Source organism: Neomonachus schauinslandi, chromosome 7, assembly GCF_002201575.2.
Source record: "Neomonachus schauinslandi chromosome 7, ASM220157v2, whole genome shotgun sequence".
Taxonomy (NCBI): Eukaryota; Metazoa; Chordata; class Mammalia; order Carnivora; family Phocidae; genus Neomonachus; species Neomonachus schauinslandi.
In genome coordinates this window covers 19,859,166-19,874,080 of record NC_058409.1, presented here as the reverse complement: position 1 = coordinate 19,874,080, position 14,915 = coordinate 19,859,166, and the positions used below count along the sequence as shown (strand labels likewise).

The 14,915-nt window shown below is 44.1% G+C and overlaps 1 protein-coding gene across 2 annotated transcripts; it reads right to left on the bottom strand.

Annotated features, from left to right (window-relative positions):
* Positions 1-2,732: 2,732 nt before the first annotated feature.
* On the bottom strand, positions 2,733-11,204 carry CTXN3 (cortexin 3). 2 transcript variants are annotated; one of them, XR_002481003.2, is made up of 2 exons: positions 10,695-11,204; positions 2,733-3,247 (listed from the first exon to the last, which is right to left on the bottom strand). XR_002481003.2 is itself a non-coding variant. In XM_021701979.1 (2 exons), exon 2 carries the CDS (start codon positions 3,146-3,148, stop codon positions 2,903-2,905), a length of 246 nt encoding a protein of 81 aa, XP_021557654.1. In that variant the 5' UTR covers positions 3,149-3,247; positions 7,271-7,421. The 2 variants fall into 2 exon arrangements, 1 of the variants encoding a protein (XP_021557654.1); XM_021701979.1 differs by lacking the exon at positions 10,695-11,204 and adding an exon at positions 7,271-7,421 and having other exon boundaries at positions 2,903-3,247.
* Positions 11,205-14,915: the final 3,711 nt, after the last annotated feature.

Below are 14,915 nucleotides of genomic sequence, written 5' to 3'. Positions count from 1 at the left end.
TTATACATTTTTACCATGATCATGTACAACTTTTATAAGAACAATTAGTGTGTGGGGGGGGCCATATATATTTTTGTAAGGTCCCAGATGATTTTGATAGTATGGGAACCATAAGTCCATATCGGTCACAAGGATTCAGACACATGCCTTCTTGCAATTCTTAGGCCTCCAACAAGGTTGAAAGGTACTCAAGAGCAAGAACTGACCCCTGTGACAGAAAGGCCAGGCTCGAAGCAGGTGGTTCATAAATACTGGAATGGGTTTAAAGAGACCCAAGAAAACAGGAAAAAATTGAATAGGGGCACATGGGACATGGGACATTTGAATAAAAAAGAAAACTTTTAAATTAGTGGATTAAAGAAATATGTATTAGTAAAACAGAAAAAAATATTCAGGTGACATCACAGACCAGGGGATGACTGCAGATCAGCATCACTGTTTTGCTTTAGATCTGGAAGCAAAGGATCTTCGGAAGCATCAGTAAACTAGCAGCATGTAGATACCACGAGGTGATGCTCTCCTTTTAATCTGACTCATTCTTGAAGTGGTGTGTTCCATTATAAAGTCTATAGCTAAACAAGAAATTTGGGTCATTGAAGAGAGTTAAGAAAAGAACCAAAAGCCCCATACATGGCTGGTGGGAAGGTAAAATGATGCAACCGCTTTGGAAAACAGTCTCAGCTTCTTCAAAAAGTTAAACATAGAGTTAGAATATAACCCAGCAAATTCACTTCTAGGAATATACTCAAGAGAACTGAAAATATACAAAGACGTGGACACAAATGTTCGCAGCAGTACTCATACTAGCCGCTCGATAACCGTGACGACCGATAAACCAACAAAACATGGTACAGCCAAACGATAGAATATTATTTGTCCCTGCAAAGGAATGCTACCACATGGATGAACCGACCTTGAAAACATGCTAGTGCAAAAAGCCAGACACAAAAGACCCCGTGTTCTGTAATTCCATTTAAAATAAAATTTCCAGAATTGGCAAACCCATAGAGACAGAAAGTGGATTCGAGATTGCCAGGGGCTGGGAGGAAGGGGATGGGAAGTGGCTACTAGTGGGTATAGAATTCCAGAATTAGACAGTGGTGATGGTCACACAATTCTGGAAAGGTACTAAAAGCTGCTGAATTGTACGCTTTCAAAGTGTAAATTTTATGGTATGTGAATTATATTCCAATAGAGCTGTTACTTTTTTTTTTAAATAAAAAAAGTCAAGAGGATGCCTGGCTCTCTCAGTTGGAAGAGTGTGTGACTCTTGATCTTGGGGTTGTGAGTTCAAGTCCCACTTTGGGTGTAGAGATTACTTTTTAAAAATTAATTAAAAAAAATTTTAGGGGCGCCTGGGTGGCTCAGTCGTTAAGCATCTGCCTTCAGCTCAGGTCATGATCCCGGGGTCCTGGGATCGAGCCCCACATCGGGCTCCCTGCTCCGCGGGGAGCCTGCTTCTCCCTCTCCCACTCCCCCTGCTTATGTTCCCTCTCTCGCTGTCTCGCTCTGTCAAATAAATAAATAAAATCTTAAAAAAAAAATTTTTTTTTTGAAAACAATGTCAAGTGGAACGTGGGGAGGGGGGAATCTAGACAGCAGACCCTCCAAAGAATGTTAAAAAAATAAAAATAAAAAAGGAAGACAAGGAAGCAGTTTTACCAAGGGCTGCTTTTTCAGGCATAGTTGACTTTTTGAACTTTTTTAATTAATAAAAAAATAGGATGGCTGGCTGAGGAGAAAATTAGAAGACAGAGATTATAAACACAGCCTCGGGGGTCTAGTGTAGACACAAAGTTTTCCTACCAAGAGAGGTTGGAATAAGAAGTGTTCACATCGCTCTTTTCTCGGTGGTCTTAAATTGTGCTTAGAATAGGTTGTACGTGTGCAGGACGATGTGTGGGAGCCCTTTCTGAAATGGGAGAGGGATGAACTTGATGACCTTGCAGCTTTTTCTGTCTCTCAGAACGCAGCTCGTCCTCCGCGCTCGGTATCACATGCTGCCACCATACATTGGTCTCAGTGAAACAGGAAAGGAGACACTACCGTTTCTTGAGAAGTTTTATTTGGCTGCTCTATTCCATCACAAACATACATTCCTCCTAAGACTGTGACAGTCTTCTCTTCTAAACAATTAACTTTTTATTGAAAAACAAACAAACAACAACAACAACTCGTAGCTGCACTTACAACCCATTAGTTCAATCACCTGTGTCAAGAAAGTCAATTCAGGTTATGTATAACTACTTCTACACAGCTTATTAATATGAATACCTAGAATGTACTTGGCCTGGTGGAGAGTTTTCAAACCTCCATAAGCCTTTGAATTCAGTTGTACTTGACAAATAAAATGAGATCATCCTCACTCATCTTTTCCAGGCGTGGAAACGTTTGCGCTAAGGACCCCCCACCCGCTGGCTTTCCAATGCTCCTCCGGGTTCACCCAGCCCAGTCTCTGCCCGGGACCCGGATTCCAGTGCAAATAAACCAACTGAGAGACATGCTCAGAACGAGGAATGCCCTTCATGGTGCTGTGACCAGATTCATTTCAGATCCTTTCCATTCTTTATTCTCTGGTTGGGTGGGAGAGCGCTTCATTTTATGCCAAAGTTTGTGTCAGTGCCGATGCTCTTGCTTTCACCATCGCACACGTTCAGCAATATTCATTCACCGAGGAAACATGGAAATTCAAGCCTTCCTATTTTGGGAGGGTGTTATAAACCTTCATCTCCAATATCCTTCAAATGCTTTTAACCTAACAGCATGTTTAATAAATGAGGGATGGGAAGTCTAGGACCAGGTGCTGTTAAAACTTGGTTTGTTGAGAGCATTGACTAAAGAGAATTCCTCGCCAAGACATGCCACACTTCACCTCCTCAGGAGGGGCTCCTGCCCCTCTCTGCTAAGCAAGGGCATGGTCAAACTGCCCCTTCTCCAGCCCTTCAAGTCCATCGGCCCAGGTTGAGGTTGGCATGCTCCGATACGGGTCCAGAAGGATCCGGAAGCACCTGACAATGAGGATGCCCAAGAAAATGAACAACAAAATCACAAACACAAATGTGGTTTTCTGCTCTAGAGACATGCTAGAATCTGCCGACACGTCCTCAAGGGGCACTAGGGGTGAAGGGACGGGCTGTCCTCCATCCATCGTCCAGAGAAGCAGGAGCACGGGATCGCCCAGTTTCCTTCTCTTCCATCATCAGTCTGCTGAGAGCATGGTGGCTGCCCCGTGGAGACGCTGAGTTATCTGTAGGAGAAAGAAAGGGAAGGAGAGGGGATAACTACCAAAGAGCAACTGGATTTCTAAGCTCACAGGTCCTGTTCGTCAGAGAAAACGAGGAATCTCTAAACTTTTTCACCAGACGTGCTGCGTTCTGTGTCATTATGGGAAAGAACATTTTACTCTTGCATGAAATTACCAGATTGTCCTCAGGGCAGGCACCTGGGGCCAGGAGGGCTGAGCAGGGAAGACAACCAGAGTACAGAAGATGAGAAATGTGCAAGGTAATGTTGACCTCAGGGTGTGCTGCCAACTTGACATCCAAACCCAGTGTCCCCTGCCAAGTCTCTTCCAGAATCCCTCCAATAATATGACTTTCACATCATTCTCATAATGATACCATTGATGGAACCTCAGCTATGTGCCAAGACTGTAGCTAAACACAACATAGGTTAGCCATTCTACCACGAGCTCCGAGACAGCAGAGACCTCTATAGCCCCGGTGGAAGGAAACTGAGGCTGGAAAAGGTGCTTAGCAGAGAAACCCTCAGGGAGTATCGGATTCTGGGCCCTAGTCTCTGGCCTCCATTTTACTGCTCAATGAGTATGGGCCTTTGGAGGGCTTACGAAGCTGTAAAAATGGAATCAGAAATGTCTGTGTATCTCATTCACGGTACCATAATGAGGATGGATGTCTGCGAAAACACTTTGAAAAGTATACAGAAAAGAAAAACGAACAAAACGAAGAGTTGCTTTGCTTCAGACATGGCCGTGGAAGCCAGGATGCTTCTCCTTTGCTTTCTCTTGCCTGGGCCAAGGGAGAAAGGAGGCATCTCAGACTCCCAGACCACCAAGCTCCAGCTGCTTTTCTTTTTTCTTCAGAAAAAAAGACCAGGTTCAATACTTGACCCCGAGAAGCACCTTGAGAATTGAGCTAGGAAGAAGGAATTGATTGGCTGCATTTTTTAAAAAAGCTTCACAGTGGCTTCCTACTGCTTAAGACCATTTGATAAAGAGGAAGAGAAAGAAAAAGATAAGTTATCACCATTTCCATTTTACTGGTGGAAAAATGAAGATATATGGATATTACTGTTTGTCTTTAAAGGCAAGTTGGAGTAGTATAGACAAAGGCCATGAAAACTTCAGATGTTGAACTAAATCTATGTATGAGTCTGTTTATAAGAAAAATTGTGTAGGAGAGTAGTCAGCTATGGGAATTAACATGGATTCAAAAGAAATGATGTTCAATGAAAATAAGCAACCAAATAAAAATAGAAATTATGACCCAAAGCTCGAACACAATATTTCTACTGTTAACTTCTAATTGTTGCCTTGAAGTATAGCGTTAGTGATCATAATAACAGTTTGCGTGTGTGTTGATACTTCAGAGTTTATAAAATCACAGTCTAAGCACAGTCTATAAAGGGATTTACAACCAGTGTCTGGAAGGAAGGAGTTACCAATTTTGGGGGAAAGAATATCTTGCAGCTCTATGACTACATTTTGTTTAAGGCTGAAATAGTTGCGGTAGATTGGCTTATCATTCATTTTTGTTTTGAAGCAAGATTGGGATAAAATTTGATGGTGTTTCTTAAAAAGAAGCTCCTTAGGGATATAGAGGATGCTGATGGATTGCGTTGGGTTCGGTTTGCTTGTTTTTAAGCACCCTCCCACCCTTGGGTGTTAACTCTCGGCAGATAACTAGGCTGAGGGGAGGGGACAGGAAAGGGTGGCCAGAGCTTCCAACGCAGGAACCCCTAGTGCTTCCAGTAAGGGCCGTTTGCACACCCAAGAAATATCCAAACTAGGCTTGTTCACACTGAGTATAAAATTCACCACGGGCTGGGTGCAAAGAAAGTCATGTGCTGCTCAAAGAATGAATACCTAAGCCATCTTGCCATGTTCCTGTTTGTCCTTCCATGTCCTACTGAGCATCCCATTCCTTTGAGCCTGCCCTCCCCACGGACTTACTTAGAATCCCACTCTATGTCCATTTTCCCTCCAGCCCAAATGAGGCCAGAGTCCCTTTCTTTGTCTCTTCTTAACACGGCTGAGATAGCTATGCATTTTCAGGACGTTCTGTATGAAAACATGATGTAATCCAGAAAGGAATTAGAGGAAAATTGAAGCCCATTAACTGTATAAACATATGACCATAAAGATTTCTGGATCTGTGAAGTTCATTGAAAACAGTGAACAACTAGACATAGGACAATTTGAGCCTGTGATGACTCCCTAGCCACAAGCTGGGGGGCCAAAAGAGTGATACCTTATTCAGTCCTCCCCTTCTCACCCCCGGTGTCCGCTTGATGAGAGCCATCTTGACGCCCAGGAGCAGTCTTCCCCAGCCTTGTCGTTCGTCCAAGGCAAAATGCCAACTCCTTTTCTCCTAGCTCATCATCTCACACTGCCTAGGCTTCCTCCTAACTCATGTTTTTGAGCTGGTCCACCATTCATGTGGGGTCTGCGGGGATGGGCGAGCATTCCAAGAAGCCCCAGCAAGTAACCTAGTCATCCTGATTCAGGTTATCAGCCCCATTTCCCTCTTCCGTCTCCCTGTAAATGAGTCTGGAGCCTGGCTTCTTCCCAGGGAAGCCAACCCTTAGAATGATATAAAAATCAGTTTTAATTTGCAGTGATACCACCCTATGCTGATTAAAAAACAGATGCAAGAATATGGTTAACCCTCTCTGCAGCCTCCTCACAGGTTTTGAGAAGCCTGCTAAAACATAAATACATACCCTCCAACCCCTTCCTGATAAACTTAGCAAGGATTTGTCTGGGAAAACTGCTCTTACTTGAAGGACGGGAAATGTGGTAGATAGTAAGGGGGCTGATGGGTCTTGCTGGAAATGAGGGGCCGCTGGGGTTTGGGGGAGCAGACATGGGGCGCTGAAGGCCGATGGCCCAGTAGGGAAGTCCTGGGGAGGGTGGGGGATGGGTGGTACAGATGAGACGATCCGGAGATGGTTAGAAAGAGATATGGGGATACGGAGACCCAGGAAGAAAAGCCGGCTCTTTCACAGCTTTGCCTGGGACTGATTGAAATCCCTCGAAGAGCCTGCTTGATTTTAAACCCGCGATCCGCTCATCAGTAATTTACAAATTGGGAAAGCTCCACAGCACATTTAAGTTAAAGGCAGCAATGGATAGAGAAGAGGCAGAAAAAGAGATAAATGTAATCACTTAGCTACCACAGTCCCCAAATATTCAAAGACAGCAAAATTTTTAAAATGTCTGCCTTGGAGTGAAATGTCCCCTTTTGGCAAAAATGATCCTTGTAAAATGTTCACGACGGCTTCTACCTGAATAATGAAATCTTCCTTTCAGACGAATAGAGAAATCTGGGCAAGTAAATTATTTCAAAGGACTTCCGACATAACCGTCCTGTTAATAATAACCATAGGCGGTTCTTTTAAGTACGAGAGGACCGCAGTTACTCACGGCCGTATTTCGATCCTAACTGGCTTCCCCATCACACGGCGCATGCATGTCTTCCCTGGACCTCCATCTGTGTGTGCTCAGAACACAATAAAGGCTCATTTTAATACTGGACCAAGGAAAACTGAATTAAAAGATGCCAATCTCAAAAATCCTATAACGCATCCCCAGAGTCAAGCTCCCTGGACTCTGTGATCGTCACAAAGTGTAAAACCCTCTGCATCACCTACAAAGCCCCTGGTGAGCAGTTCAGCTCGGCCCTAGCCACTGTCACTCTCAGCCACTAGCCCCACTTAAAATAATTTACAAAGAGGCCTCTCTTTTCTTTCCTCATGCTTCCGACATACTGCGCCATGATCCATCCTTCTCAGCTCAGATCTTACCACTTCTTCCCTCCAGAGAACCTTGGTGCCCCAACGTCCTAGACCCTAACGGCCCATTGAGTCCCTCCCGGACCTGAGAGCCCTGTTGCCTGGACGATAAATTAGGTCATATTCCGACAATGGAATTTTTGTAAGATAGGAATTTCTTTTTCTCCTAAGTTCAAGCAGGAACAAAGATCAAATCGCATTTGGTTTAGAGTACAAGGACCAAGAAGAACAGACTTACATGGGATGGAGTCTGCAGACACCTGAGGAGGCCGTCCTCACTTGGTCTGCTCTGCAGCTCAACCTAACACGAGCTGTTGCTTGAACCCCGCCAGGTTTCCCACCTCTGAGCTTTTAGTCATGATGCTCTCTGCCTGATGCCCTCCTCCTCCCTCTATTCCCGCCTGTGGGTTTCGCTCCCTCCCTCAGGGTTCGCACCAAATGCCACCTCCTCGGTGGGGCCTCCGTCTCTCCCTGCACCAGAGGGATGGGGCGCTTCCGGCTCTGTCCCCCCCCAGGAGCCCTGCACCTGCTTTCTGTGGCAGCACCTCTCACAGGACCCGTCTCCACAGGGCGTTCAACTCGGTCCCCTTACTAAATAGCAACCTCCTTGAGGAATTCCTGGCTGTTCTGGGGTCACTGCCTTTTTTTTAAAATAGAGGTTGAATCAAATCTCCAGCCCCTTACAATCCAAGGAACTGAATTCAAACTTTGAGGTACCAGCTGAGACAAAGAAGGGGTAAAAAAGCCCATATCATCCAGCCAGCCTGGGATGTCAGACCATTGTGTTTGAAGTAGATCTTATTTCAAAGAATCACAGATAGTCTGAGTCACAGTGACACTTTAACAGTCTCCGATTTCATGATTTGAAAAGCTGTTATTTGCCTTTTTAAATTTTCCTTGGCTTCAAGGCTGATGGGTCGGGTCCCATCAAATACAAAAATTAACGGTGGCCCTTCTGTTTCAGGGCTCAAGCCTTTCGGAGCTAACTGGCTTTGCTGCTGGGGAAGAACAGCCGTTTAAAATATCCCGAAGCCAGATGTCTTACCTGGAAACCGTAAGTGTCAACATGTAGCCTTCCCAAGCTTGGATCCTTTGGACATTTCATTTTGTTAGCGTCGTATTATACAACTTAACAGTAAGGGAAATTATCTTATCTGAAGAAAATAGACCTTAAAGCAATGATATATTGCTTTTCTTATTTTTAAAGTGACAGCAACAGAATTAGTTTGGTGCCTTTGGCACCTTGCTCTGTGGAGCTGCCCACAGGCATTTGGTCCCACCCTCTCACTTTCGTGGCCATCAGCTCATGGACCCCCGCCCCCCCCCGCCCTTCCACAGTGGGTTGCAACTATGGGTCATAGTTGTAACAGAGGCAGGGCATGTGAAGTCCTGCCTAGCACATCGTGAACGTTCAATAAATCCGTGATGATGAATGAGCGTTTCCTCTTTCTACCATTTCTGTGCAAAATGAGGGTTCTTTCTCATTTCTATTATGCAAACAAGCACACTGGGGAATGGAGATTATAAGTAAACTGCCCCAAATCATAAAAATCCGTTACCAGAAGAGAAGCATTCCCCAAAGGCTGCTGACTCGCAAGTTTCTCTCCAGTGTGTAGGAATGAGTAGCAAGTCAGCCATCCCCCAGCTGCTAATGGTGTGCAGGGCGCAGTGAAGCAATACTGTATTTTAAGTACCTCTAAACCACTTAAATGCCACACCTCATTTTATAAAAACTTCTAGGCCAGAAACCTAGTTCTGTGACTTGACATGTTTTCAAAAGTAGACGCAAAAACAGTGGGTCCGTTGAACAAGAACACCCACAGGTTTGTAGAGTTTACATTCGCATGTGATGGACAGGACACACTTCGTCCTACAAAGACATCCCGTGTATCTTATTTATATTTATCTGGCAGACTGGTGAGACCACTCCGCAGACTGTACCAGGAAGGGAATTGGCTAGGTAGGCAAGACTGAATTTGCAATGACTAGCAGAGACGAAGTTCCTCCGAGTGCTGCATTATTCTGCAACAGTTCTGAAACTGACTGTTGAAATGTTAACATGCCTTTCAATGATTAACATAATACATATGCTGAGAGTGAGGCTAAAGAGAATCATCTCTGCTTTTTGAGCTAAACAAAGCCTCAGCTGCATTGCTGTTTGCATAAGTAGAGTCTCTGGAGATACACTCCACCCTCCATCCCAACCCTCCCGCCCCAGACGTGTAAACATCCCAGTCAACCCTATTATATATCTTCCCCTATAACCGTGAGCCTCCCCAAAAAAGCTACCTCATCTAAGGAATCAAACCACTATATAAACAAAAGTTATTACCTATGAATCTTGTGGAACTACTGTGCATGAGCCCAGGGAACAGTAATTTGCATTCCAGGATATACACACAAGGAGGCAAAATATTTCCTATAAATTCAAAGAACTCATGGCCCTCTTGGTGACCAGCCCAGAAATTCAGGAAAAGATTTCCTGGCTCTTTCTAGGTACTTCCTATATTTTAACCAACATATAGTTCCCTTTTTTTTTTCTCACATAAATACATGGCAAGTTCCATATTTTTCTCTTCTGAATACAGCCCTCTTGATCCAGTACAATAGCCCTGATGCTCCAGAATTCACAGGATGGCTAAGGACAGAGATAGAACTTTATACAGCCAACAAATAGACCCAAGGCTACTAGAAAGCCCCAAAACAATGGCTTGACACACTAGTAAATGTGGTCAGCTACAAATGTCAACAGGCAGTTTCGGAACTGTCGCCCGCCCCCACTGCTGCACAGGGAGGTCCGTTCCCTCGGGCTGTCACTGCCCAGTCAGCCTGCACATGTCTGCTTGGGTTGGGGAGTGGACCCCTCTCGGTCCTGGCTTGCCAGCTCTGGGTCAGCAGGAGACCTTTCTCTTCAGCCTGAGCCCTAACCTCAGCTTTACTTCTTCCCTGTCTTCATCTTCCTCCCAACATCTGCTAGAAGAGTTTTAAAGGGACTGCAGGGCGAGGCTACAGCCTGGCTGAGAACCTCAGGAAAATCCCACGTGAGTGCCGCATCGGGAACTGGGGGTACCAAAAGGCACCACTAGCAAACTGGAACTTTTCTGTTCAAACGATAAACCTTACTGTTATCCCCCGGCTTGCCTTCTCTGTCCTTGAGTGTTTCCTAGCGAACAAGAGTGCTTGCTGATACCTCAAAAGGATAGGGCTGCACCGTGCTTGCCACCCAGGGACACCAGGGACAGTCGGCGTTATCACTGGGAGTTGTTGAGTTGTGATCCTTTGTGAACAAATTAAAACATCCCTGTAACATTTTGGAAGGTTGGATGTTTTAGGTGAATGGAGAAATAACTGTAATGGGCAAATAGCTTTCAGGAACAATTTACTGCAGCTTAGCAAAGAAAAGAGCCTGCTTTACTCCTCCTTTATCTAGTATCGGTAGCACTATAAACTTAAGCATGCTTTAAACATAAAGGCATCATTCCGTTTCACCCCCTCGCATTAACTTCACCTAGCAATTGTTTAATTAGACTTCATCTGACATCTAGATCTAAATTCAGAACTTGGATGCAAAAGGCATCCCTGCCATCATCGCTCACGCATACATCGTAAAGTTAGAGAAAAGCATTAATTAGCCCATCAAAGACACAGTGTTGGTCAAGTACCTGCATCTGGCTGAACAAACACTTGATCCATTTCCTGGTGGAACAGTTACAGGTAGTTACAAGCCTCTTTAGTTTCCATTCTTCCCGACCAGGCTGTGTTGAGGCAGGAGACTGGTATCTGCAAGCGGCTGATGGCACACCCCAGATCTAAAGCCGTCCTTTCAGCCTTAGAAACTTCCCATTAAAACCCCCGAGTTAAAGGAGCATCGTCTTTCTGTGTGAGGCATCATTAGCGGCCAATACAGCTGCTGCTTTGTGGCAAGCCATGATTTCAGTTCTGCCTCCGCAACTCTTCAGAGGATTCTGCTTCAGTGAGTAGAGGCAGTGTCCTAGCAGTGAGTCGGAAATCATCTTCAAGAAAGCATTAACATTCAAAAGGAGTACGGGGGGGGGGGGGGAAGGGAGGAGGGGGGAGCAGAGAAACATCACCGGGCATTCCCATACCTTTTCAAAATCAAAGCCATAAATCTACCAATGCTCTGCTCTTCTCTATTGATTGTTGACACTATTCCTCTTCGGGGATGTCAATTAGCACCTTGCAGCAACCAGCCTCCATATTGATTATGGATTGTGACCTTCGGGCCAACTTAATTAAGAGGAAGACTTCTAAGGAAGGGCATCAACATAGTATTTGGGAAACAAAGGGAAGGCTCTTTTTCCTAAAGAAAACAAAATTGACCTTTCAGAAAAGCAGTAATTATGGGAGGCGAAGAGGAAAGAACAATTTAAAAAAAACCCCACAAAATCATATTTTTACCACCTGTTTGTAAATGTGCTAGGCTGTAGGTTGCCAGGTCCAGTGTATCTGTTGGTCAGCCTGTATGACTGTGACCTTGACAGGTACCCCACCCCACGCAGGCCGTCAGAGACCACTGATGAATAAAGATAGACCTTTGGAGAGAGAAAGTTGTTCTAATTCTACAAATTCTAGTTACATGGCACAATACTTAAATTATTTTCCTTGGATGGAATGCCTAAATAAATTTGGAAAATGTTTTAGGATAAAATTCATCTTTAAAAAAAAAAAAGTGCTTCTCTGGAAAGAATTCAGCACAATCCTTAAGATGGAACATCCTTGTTTTTTGGCAACTCACCACTTTCTTTGTTGAAGTAGAAGCGCAGTTAGCAACAACACCCACCCACCAAATGATGGGGTGCATGATATTTAAAGCTCACTCTGACTGTGCCTGTCAGCTTTGCTGTTTCTTCGCCTCTTGCGAGAAGCCGGCCATTACCCAGTAGCTGTAAGAGACTGGGAGAGAGCTCATTGTCTAGGAGGAAAATTTCCAACTGCCAGCAACAGACAACAATCCTGGATAGACCTCAGACCCCAGAAAACATAAATGCCAAATGTTATGATCTAATGTCAGAATCAAATGCTTGACATTAGGAGCTAGCCTCACTCGAATATGAAGGTTCTCTCTCCATGTGTTTTCCAGATTTTTAACCGTATTTCCTTTCCAATGAGTTTCTCTGATTATATTTTCACACAAACACACACACGCACGCACGCACGCACGCACAATGGGACAAATGGAATCCGACAGAGCACTATCATTCAATACTAACTGGTATCCTTTGTGCTCTTCAGCCGACGGCACTGTGGAGGGAGAGACCTGTCTTGGTAATGCCAACAGAGTGTGGCTCAGGGAACATTCTGACCCCACCCGGACTTATATACTTCTCATTCCATGGGGTGAGAAGGCACTCTAGTTAGAAATGAGCCGGAGTTACTGCGAGCTCACCCTGCCCGGGAGGCCTCCTCAGATCGTGTTTACCCTATAGACTCGGAGAGGTGGAAGGGAACATGAGAGGCTCCTCCGCAGGCTGAAACCGTCCCACAGAGACTGGCCTATTTTTAAAACTCCCCAGAGAATTAGATTCCATACCCCACTCTGACAACCTCTGTTGAAACTAACTTCTCCGTTGCTTCCTTAGTCTCAATGAGATGGTGCATTTCTTTTCATTCTACCCCGGTTGCAAAAAGTCAGTCATGAACCACCACACGATTTTGTGAGAATGCTCTTCCCCCGAGGAAGCTTGAACTAGGGAAACCAAAGGACGTTTGGTGAAGATCCTGCAGCCAAGTTTGGATATTTCTTTTATAAGATAATTGTAATTGAAATGATGGGAGTGAGCCCTTCCCCCCAGGCAGCCACATTATGGGACTCATCGAGAATTCTGGAACAGCGAATAAGGATTTATGAAAAGTCGAGTTCTTTGAACATCTCACAGTTGGTCCTATTTCTTTAGTCTTTAATGCTCTCTTTACCTCTCCTCTGAATTCTTCTCCAAATTTCTGCTTTCCGGTCCAGCTTTAAATCGAGAACCTAGAGTGCTACACAGGGCTGTACAAAGCTCAGACTCACACGGATTTGTGGTGAATAGGATGACTTTCACGCTATGCTTCTCTTACACATTCTGATCCCAGGGTTACTCCTGGGTGTTAATTCAGTTTTTCTTTTTAGCCACACAACATCCTGAGTCAATATTACTAGAAATCTATTTTAAGAACTTTCTCTATATTCTAATTTCAAGTCTCACCCTTGAATATTCTCTAGATTACAGTTCTTCCCTCAATGTCCCATGCTGCACTTTTTCATAAAGTAATGGACAATGAATATTTTTTTTAAAAGATGCTTCATGAACCATCAAGCTTTATGCCAACACAAAGCTGTTAATATTAGCATTATCTTTATTGTATTTCTTTGTCGAATCCTCAAAATCGAATTGATTCTTGATAGAATCTTCAAAACAGAAACCTGATTTTCTTTTCATGTTCATCACTAGGTTCTTGGTAAAAATCTAGTTTCTTCCTTCGTGTCCATTTTTCTTTCGCGTAGTCAAGAAACATTCAATAAGTTCATTCACTCAGCATCAGATACGTTCTGTGTTGGGTGGAGGAAGAATGACAAATACGGGGAAGTCGGTGCCTGCCTCCGTCTGTTCAGGTTGTCACTGCACAACTCTGGGAAGCTCCCTGGGAAGGACCCAGAGGGGCTCCACATCCAGCCGCAGGGGCCAAGCTTCTGGGCAGATAAGCCCACCTCCACTGTTTTCCACTCCCTCACCACCCCTTCCCTGCTCAGCCAGCAGACATCTGAATTATGTCCTCATTTCTCTACAGGACTCGATTTCCCAAGGTCATCTGTGGCTTCTCATTGTCTCAAGCAAAAAACCCCAAAAAGCACAAACTTGCAGTATTGATCTTCCTCACTCTTTGTGGTAACACTGGGACATAGCTGACCACTGTCTTTAGGGAAGTGCTAGATAAAAAGACACACAGAGTAAGGTGGAGGGGCAGAACTGATATCTCAGCCCTCCTCCCTCTTGGTCTACCCCTCTCCCTGGTGTCCCTTTGGTTCCTTTCCCTCCATAGTCTCTCATTCGCCCCTTAGAGGCTCAAGCCAAGTTTAACTCATGTAACCACCAGCAACTGTGAAATTAGGGTGGAAAGACAGGCAGGCTAGAACACATATTAATGGGTCCCCCACTTTCAATTCATAAAAAAGCAGTGAAAGTCAGTCTCTGTGTTATTTCTATGTTTCTGTCCTCTTCACTTAAAAAAAATAAATATATCATGTGATATAAAGTTTTTTTTTTTTAATCAAGATGAGCTCTAGTTCTAATATCCTTCTGCTTTGCCAGGTCTATATATATTTATCCACTCAGCTATCTTCACAGGTCCGTGAACATTCAAAGCACAAGGGAACGGTAGGGAAGGTTTAATAATATTCACACCAAGCCCATAAATTAGGATCTATATTCAAGCATTATTAAGAGCAAGCAGGTTAAAGTCCAACTGCAAATTAGCAGCCTCCTGGTTTGATTTTTTTGTTCCTTGAACGCATTTCTGTACACATCACTTCTGTAGAATGTTAAATGCTCAATTAGTAGCTAATGAATCTGGAACAGAGTAGTATTCGAAATGAAACGAGAAACAAACAATGCTGCAACTCAGTGGAAATGTATTTGGAAGGAAGGAAACACCCACAGAGTGTAATACTTGCAAGTAATAAGGCTTGCCCTGTGAAATGAACAAGTTTGTTCATTTCTCTCCTTTTAAGTCAAAACAATAAAACATCAAGGAAGGAAATGCATCACGAAAAAGCTGATGTCCAACCCTGTTCTATTTAGAGACAATATTTGCAAACTTTGATATTAATTCTAATTACAGCATGAAAGTATTAGAACGTTACTATGGATTATTCACTGTTCAAA

Excerpts from the sequence above, each read along its gene's own strand:
- CTXN3 (XM_021701979.1), bottom strand. The coding sequence starts at position 3,148 with ATGGATGGAGGACAGCCCGTCCCTTCACCCCTAGTGCCCCTTGAGGAC.